Here is an 8,073-nt window from a genome sequence, read left to right as displayed (position 1 = left end):
ATGAGGGGGCTGTGAAGATAACCCACGGTAGTCGAACCCAAGGCATTAAGGTTGTGTGCTCGCCATCTTGCCATTACTCCGAACAGAACGAAATTAGAAACCATTTTGTGAACTTAAAAACATGGACTTTCCACACTATAACCATTCGAGACTAACCTCGAGTCTTGAACATTTTCCGGTCCTTATTGTCTGTGTCTCTTTATTTCACACAATTCTATTCTAATGATAGGTTCATGAGCGGACTTTTCAAGTCATCAAACTCAAATTTGAACCTTATGAAACCGTCATGGAAGGACGAATTCTCATTCTGTTAGGAATATGTTTGACCTGGTCCCAATTGAGTTGAAAACGGTTTAAAGTATAAGTGTGGGTAGTTAGTATTGTGGGTTAACTTTAAGGGTACCAGGTTTGATGATATAAGGGGCGTCTTCGATCGATACCACGTTGATCCGCATGCGAGTGAATAGAATTGCCTGTTAAATTTAGATTAGTCTGCCTAAGGCGAATAATGATATCATGTCTCTTGAGAATGTCTCATACAACCGAGGACAACAATGGCATCGAGGGTCCCATCATGACTGAGAGGCGGCCGACACGAATAGCACACTTGTTGCCAGTGCCTTGGGTTGGCAAGATGCGAATAAATCATCGTAAGGTTTGCTGATGGGATATTCATTGCATTGGAAACCGTTTACTTCGGACATTGGTTCGTTACGATAGAAACGTATAGAGATTGGAAAATCGTTTACTTCGGAGATATTCCGTTTCGGTTAAGTTGCATCGGATAACGTTTCGGGCATTGACACTGAAACTGATGAAATTCTTGGTATATCTTCGAATGTGTTTCTTTTGATTGCTCCTGAATCACCATCCTAAAAACTCTGCTACGATGACGCTTGTAGATCTAATGCTGTCGAGTACAACGGTTGATATTTCGCCGCAACTTTTGATCCTACTCGCTATAATTCTGCTGTGCGTTGGACTTGGCGCGAAAGGGTTGGCTGAGAAGGACATTACACCCAGCCATCTTCGCCGTCCCCCCGGACCGTACGGAGTCCCAGTGCTGGGGAACTTGCTGCAGTTAGGGCGGGAGCCCCACAAGACACTAACGGCGTACCGTAAAACCTACGGCAACGTTTATCAGCTGACTCTCGGGAGCAGGCCCACCGTGGTGTTGAATGGATACGACACGGTCCGAAAGGCACTGGTAAAACAGGCAGATGACTTTGCCGGTAGACCTGACTTTTATTCTTTCAACTTCATTGCAAATGGCAAAAGCATGGGCTTTGGAGATCTGAGCCCAAGATGGCGGATGCATCGGAAGATTGCCCAGAATGCTCTGGGAATGTTTGCAAACAAGAAACAGAATCCGATTGAAGACAACATCCTGGACGAGGCGAAGCTTCTCGTAAGTAACCTGGTGGCACTCGGCTCATCGTCTGACGGCACGACAGTCCCTGTTGATCCCCACAACGAAGTCTATCTCTCGGTTGGCAACATCATTTGCGCCATGTGTTTCGGCGAGCGGTACCAGCGCGACGATCCGGATTTTCTTCACCTCGTGAAGATGAACGATGAATTCATGCGGTTTGCCGGTGCGGGTAACCCCGTAGATATCATGCCATGGATGCGACATTTCACAAAAGGGTCGTTCAAAAGATTCATCGGAATCCTGAACACGATGGATAACTTTTGCTTAAAGAAACGTCAGGAACATCTGGATACTTATATCCCAGGGGAACTTCGAGATATCACAGACGCACTCATCCGAATTGTCCAAGAGACCCCAGAAGAGGAGAAGGCGGCAGTCGGGCTGACCGATGAGCACATCTTAACAACAGTTCAGGAGATGATCGGCGCAGGGTTCGACACCATCTCAACGACGATCATGTGGGCCATACTTTTCATGGCGGCTCACCAAGATTTCCAACAGAAAGTACAAAAGGAAATCGACCAGGTCATAGGTAAAGGTCGTTTCCCTTCAGCAGACGACATTCAGAGCCTTCCGTTCACCGAAGCCTGCATTATCGAGACGATGCGACATTCGTGTATCTTTCCTTTCGCCCTGCCCCACGCCACCACGTGTGATACGAGCCTTGACGGAATTTACATCCCCGACAAAACACTCATTTTTGTTAACCTTTGGTCCGTGAATCATGACGAAAATGTCTTTCCTGAGCCGGAAAAATTTAACCCGTACCGTTTCCTGAAGCCAGACGGCAGTGTTGTTGACAAACTCTCCTTCTTTCCCTACGGTTGCGGCAAGAGAAAATGTCCGGGTGAGCTTCTCGCCAGATTAGAGGTTTTCATGTTCTTCACCACTCTGCTTCAGAGGTGCACTTTCAAACCAGTTGATGGCGACACGATCAAATTGAACAGTAAATATGGCCTGACATTGAAGCCAAATGATTACAAGGTTATTGTGTCGCAAAGAGGACTTGATTAGCTATCTGGGACGTGTCTCCTTAAAGTGGGACTATTTGAAATTGGATCGGATTGTTTTCTTCAGGTGACTGTGCACGTCGGTTAGAGGTACCTTGCTTTTGTTTGGTATATTCCTCATAGGCGTGTGAATAGCGTCGATGAACTGTGAGATAGGAGAGACCCCTATCGGCGACTTCGTGTAACTTAATCTGACCTTGCTCATGCCTATAGTCTCCCTTTAATGTTAGCTAATTCTTCGAATATTCGTGCTGCCTGGATAATTAGTTGGCATTGCACGTGGCCTTCGTGATATTTGTCCGGGCCCATTACAAGTCCTTAGTGCAAGTGTCTCCTTCACAACGAAACAACCTCACTTCGAGTATGCAGCTGCATGTAAAAAGACTTTAGGCGCACAATGTCACGAACCAACAACGAATGGGTCACAAAAATTATCTGACTTAGATAGAATATGTATCACAAAAATTTGCTAACTTAGATAGAATATGTAGCATTAAAGATAAAAGCTGGTGTATCGGGCTCATCTGTGCATGTCCTTGTTGATTTCAACGATTCCTTTTAGACGTACGGAATTTGAACCTTTTCTTACATGTCTTAAAGCCTTTCCATCTTAGCCTTCAATGTCAAGCTTCATGATGGCGCGGGTTTTAAATCTGATGACTCGATGCAGAAGATCGTCCACGTGGATCATTGGACCCAGCTCCTGGGCCTCCCGAGATGACATCATTGAAGAGAAGATCAACAATCCTTGATCAACAATGTACCATGCGGCGTAATTCCTTGGCCACGCTTTTGTCGAGACAATTTTGTATTCGTCACCAACAGCGTTCATCACGGTCACAATCTGATCAGAAAGGATGGGCGAGGTCACATGTCCTTTGATTCCCAACCAGTCCATTATGCCATCTTAATTGGATCCCGACAGGACGAGGCCGGTCATCCAATGCGACGGGAGTGTACGTGTCCTCATCCTGACATATCGGGCGGCTTTCAATGTACTCCGCCTCTCGATATTTTGTATACGAGGTAGGAGTATCAAAAACCTGCATCTGTATCTCAGGATGACCTGTCCTACACAGACGACCGATACTCTCTAGACTTCATACTTCCTCCACTGAACAATAACACTGTATATACTACATACGGGCACAGTGAAATTGGGTCGAGAACTTAGGAGCCATGCATTTGTTGGTCAGGGGAGTAAAACGAAGGGGACATGTATGGAAAGGGTAGCCCGCAAATGAAGAATATTCTACATTCATCGTTACCTAGGTTCTGCATGCATTAGAAACTGGTAATTTTCTTTAACTGGTACACAGTTTATGCCAGGAGATCCTGGCTGGGGGACGTAGTCACTTCTGAGGACGTCTGTTTTGATATCAGCAAAACCAAACACCTCTTGCGCGATCCATGCGTCATTGTTGATGAATTTCAACATTTTGAAAAAAAACTTTAAATTCATTCTGAAAAGTCAAGGCCCTGTGGCCTCTTTCAGAGACTTGGATCCGACCCTGTGTAGTCATAGTTAATAAAGGACTTGACAGGACCTCGTTAACAATACAGTATGTTTTAATACTTATAAAATATCCAATATGACAAGACGGAAGAAGTACTGGTAAGCCTTTCTAGACAAATTTTAATTTCTTTTGACAAGGACAGAAAAATCAATTTAACTTTGATAAGAAATTGTTTATAAAACACTCATTGGAAGGCTCAATCTCACATGCTCCTGAAAGTTCAAGACAAAGTTACAAGCAATACCAATAGTGATAGTAATCTCAAGTTCAACAGTGCATCACTAAAACAACACCATTACAGAAGGTGTTCATGCATTTCATTACACCATTACAGAAGGTGTCCATGCATTTAATACACCATTTAAGAAGGTGATCATGCATTTCACTAGATACATCGATATATGCTTAAATAATTACAATAGGACTACCACTAGACTTAGAGAATCTGACTTCAAAAGCCTTCTTCAACATTGGTGTATATAAAACTTATTGAACATTGCTGTCTATGGCTGTCACATCCACAATTAAACCAGGATATAGTGGTCAATCGAATCTGCTAGGGCACGCTGCGAGTCACATTTCAGGGCTCATAGAAAGGTTCCTTTTACTACGGAAATACAACAAAGGTGTTGAAACAACCACAGCAAAAGTAACCAGCAACATCCACCCCATTGTTGTGCTTAGACTGCGACGCCATTTGCTGTCTCTGTTGGCATGTGTCATGTGTGGTCGAATGCTGTTGGGCATTGTTGTTACAAAGTTCTGATGGGCCTTAAAAAGGTATGCGACTCACTGCGCCATCTGTAAGGACTCATCAGAAGTCCACTTCCTCATTAAAAATGTTTCTTATGTTCAGAACTACATGTATTATGAAGTCAAATAACTCAAAACAGATTCAGTATATTTCATGATAGAACATTGCATTCAAACATATAAAAACAACAAAAACAATGAAATAGTACATTAGTAATAATTTGACACCAAATTGGCATTTCACATGAATCTGAATAACAACAAAATTTTGAGGAATCTTTTTAAAACTTTGCAAAATTTTGGTTGAGATGATAAAAAAGTGCAAGTGCTTTGTTTCCTCAAACTTTTTGTTTCTTGCCGAGATTCCCCATCAAGGTATTTCAAATAATCTAAACAGCTGGGTATGACTGTTATATTAGTCTTCAAAAACTCAAACTAATTAAGAAGAGGAGAACTTACACCAGGCAAAATTGTCCACATGTATTTTATACGAAAAATGGTGTTTGTAGATTTTTCAATCAACTGCTGCAGATTCCACGCAGAAAATTGAACAATTTTGCCCTGTGTAGGATAAAACCCCTCACCCTACACCCATAGTCTTTCATGTGTAAAAGAGGCCCCTGAAACTTCTTCTTAAGCACCAATATTTGAGATTCTTTTTGAACACTTCTCAACGTTTTCGGCTCACTTTCTTGCTCTTGTCCGCCGTCCTGGGTGGTGGGGCGGCCCCAGCTTGAATATGACGGTTGTAGAGACTGTAATTAAGAATAAGAAATACTAATACTAAATTTGTAATAAAGGTGCAAATTTACCAATGAAACTTCACTCTATCACAGACCCAAATTTCACAATCGCCTCTAATTAGATTAAAATGACACCTCGTAGAGTTCAGATGACAAACATACAAGTTTATGCAAAACAGCAGCAACCTTAGTGATCACCAGTGAAAGGGTTAAATAAAACAAAAACTCACTATTTGTATGTATCAGATCTGATGTAGTCAAAGACATGTGAGACACCAAGCTGAAACTGGTCCGCTATTGGGATGACCCAGGGGTTGTTGTCACCTCTGAAGACTTGCTTCATTCCGACAAGGTCAAGATTACCTAAAACAGTAAACAACTATTTGAACATATTGGTAATTTGATTAAGAATGTTTAATCCTCACTACAAATAGATGCCTCAATTTCACAGCCTTCGAAAACAAGGGATGACAATGACACTTTACTCTTGGAGCCATTCATCTCATCACAGCGAACAGATTGAAAATCACGTTAAAAATGTAAGCCATGGTTCACACATATGGTAGCATAAAAAATTCAGGTTACAATGTCGCAACTTACCTAATTCTGGGGGCAAAACAGTTAATCTGTTTCCCTGGAGATGGAGTTCCTTCAGACGTGTGAGGTCACCGAGTTCTGCTGGCAAAGCAACAAGGTCATTATCTCTCAGCACCAACTGAAAATAATAGTATAATGAAGCACTCCTCTGTCGCTAAACCAGACACAATTTTCAAAGATTACAGTTGAACAGAATTTTTACAGTTATTCACTGAAGTGTAAAATAAAAGTGTTGCGCGGCAATCACTTTTTGAAACTCGCCTCTCAAGTTGTCTGTATTGTACCATCATGTACACCATAAAGTACTTACTATTTGTAAACATTTCAGCCGCCCCATTTCTGGAGGCACATATTCCATGTCATTGTCACCAAGATACAGGGCTCGTAGAGTATCTGAAAGGAATCAACAGGATTAAGATAAGCAAAACATTCACTGTGAAAAAAATGGCATCTTACGGCAACAACTCGCTCATGGCATGGGAGTAATCTCATATGACATCTCTTCTTCTGCATTCAGCCTTCCTGTAGCATATCTATCGGACACCTCATCAACCCGGTTGTCAATTCTTGACTTTTTAAAACTTACCTAGGATGAAGAAATTAGCAGGGAAGCTCCTTTCTGTGAGATTGTTGTAGGTCAGATCAAGCACTTCTAACATGGGGAAAGCACCAAAGCCTCGGGGCAAGTTGTCTAGGTGGTTCATGCCAAGATTTAAAATCTTCAATTTTGGTAAACTGCTGATGCTAGTTGGAAGTTCCTAGAAAAGAAATGAACCTGTACATGTATAATTCTGATACTTGTCTTCCTTTCCTCAGCGGTTAAGCAGGCTCATCTAACATTTTAAACAAATTACACAGATATAAAGGCATTCACCCAGCCAAATCACTGTTGCTTGATAACTATTTTCAAATAAAGCCAAATTAGTATTCTTAGAGGCAGCGTTTTGGATTTCTTAATGTCCCTAGATCAATATTTTCCTCACCTCAATATGGTTGTTAAAGAAGTTCAGGTTTTCCAAGTTGACTAGGTCGGCAATACTTGGTGGTATGACTGCAAGGAATATACTACATTTTTATGAAAAGCATTGGCAGATAAGAAATGGTTGAAAATGCAAGAACTTGCAAAAGTCAAGTGAAGGCAGAAGTGTAATGTTGAAGCTTTGATGGCAATTTTGTCAAAAAATGGCTACAGCACCTGGCCCAAAATATTGTTGCGGAGAAGACGGAGCAGCTACAGAGTGCTGCTCCCTACTTGGGCTTTGAGTTTAACCATGAAGATCAGCATCACCTTGTGGTTACAATCATTGGTCTGGTGATAATGAATAAAGAACTTACCAACCATCTTGTTATGACTTAGTGTAAGACGTGTCAGTTGATGCAGATTTACTGGAATAGAAGGAAAAATTAATTCATGACTCAACCCATTCTGAGACAAAAAGAGTAGAAAGCTGTGGAAAGTAAATTTAAGGCGATTCAAGGCAGATTCACAGTGAGATGATGTGAGATGATGAGAGAGACTCTCACGTCAAAATTTCACTTTCAGCACACAAACATTAACAACACTTACAGTAATACAGTACACTACACAGTCAATCAATGCCAATGGTAGTTCGTACATCTTCATTTGTATATATATCATGATTATCTTGTCGATGGTGGATAGCCGATGTGAGATCCTGAGAAATCTGCTGACCAGCTTCTGCTGAGAGAGAGTAGGCCTACGGAGTCACAGACACACTGCACAGTCACTGCGAGTCAGCCTGAGGTGCTTGGTCTGGAATCTCAATCCATTACTTACGTATTCCTGGAATATCTAGCAGGTTTACGATGCTTTTATCGATAGCATCTAGTTCAGTGGAGCCATGCTCCTTAACTTCTTCAACAATTTTCTTCAATTTCGACATGATTACTAAGTTAGAAAGTGGAAATTGTTGGAAAAATTTGACACTCCCAAGAACCGGAAGCACTTTCCTGCCACATTGCGGTGTTTTCATAAACTAATATTCGTTGCCGTGAGTGGT

General features: G+C 41.8%; 2 protein-coding genes across 3 annotated transcripts; one reads left to right on the top strand and one right to left on the bottom strand.

The window, feature by feature from the left end:
• Positions 1 to 889: 889 nt before the first annotated feature.
• Positions 890 to 2,956, top strand: LOC135495306 (cytochrome P450 1A1-like). Its single transcript, XM_064783769.1, has one exon. It carries the CDS (start codon positions 890 to 892, stop codon positions 2,444 to 2,446), a length of 1,557 nt encoding a protein of 518 aa, XP_064639839.1. The 3' UTR covers positions 2,447 to 2,956.
• A 1,037-nt stretch (positions 2,957 to 3,993) lies between these two features.
• LOC135495501 (ras suppressor protein 1-like) lies at positions 3,994 to 8,020 on the bottom strand. 2 transcript variants are annotated; one of them, XM_064784218.1, is made up of 8 exons: positions 7,851 to 8,020; positions 7,388 to 7,438; positions 7,036 to 7,103; positions 6,639 to 6,810; positions 6,363 to 6,445; positions 6,056 to 6,170; positions 5,686 to 5,818; positions 3,994 to 5,467 (listed from the first exon to the last, which is right to left on the bottom strand). In XM_064784218.1, exons 1-8 carry the CDS (start codon positions 7,954 to 7,956, stop codon positions 5,383 to 5,385), a joined length of 813 nt encoding a protein of 270 aa, XP_064640288.1. In that variant the 5' UTR covers positions 7,957 to 8,020; the 3' UTR covers positions 3,994 to 5,382. The 2 variants fall into 2 exon arrangements, with proteins under 2 accessions (XP_064640288.1, XP_064640289.1); XM_064784219.1 differs by lacking the exon at positions 7,851 to 8,020 and adding an exon at positions 7,620 to 7,722.
• Between the last annotated feature and the right edge of the window lie 53 nt (positions 8,021 to 8,073).

This window comes from Lineus longissimus, chromosome 11, assembly GCF_910592395.1.
Source record: "Lineus longissimus chromosome 11, tnLinLong1.2, whole genome shotgun sequence".
NCBI classification, from domain to species: Eukaryota; Metazoa; Nemertea; class Pilidiophora; order Heteronemertea; family Lineidae; genus Lineus; species Lineus longissimus.
This window is presented reverse-complemented; position numbering and strand designations above follow the sequence as displayed.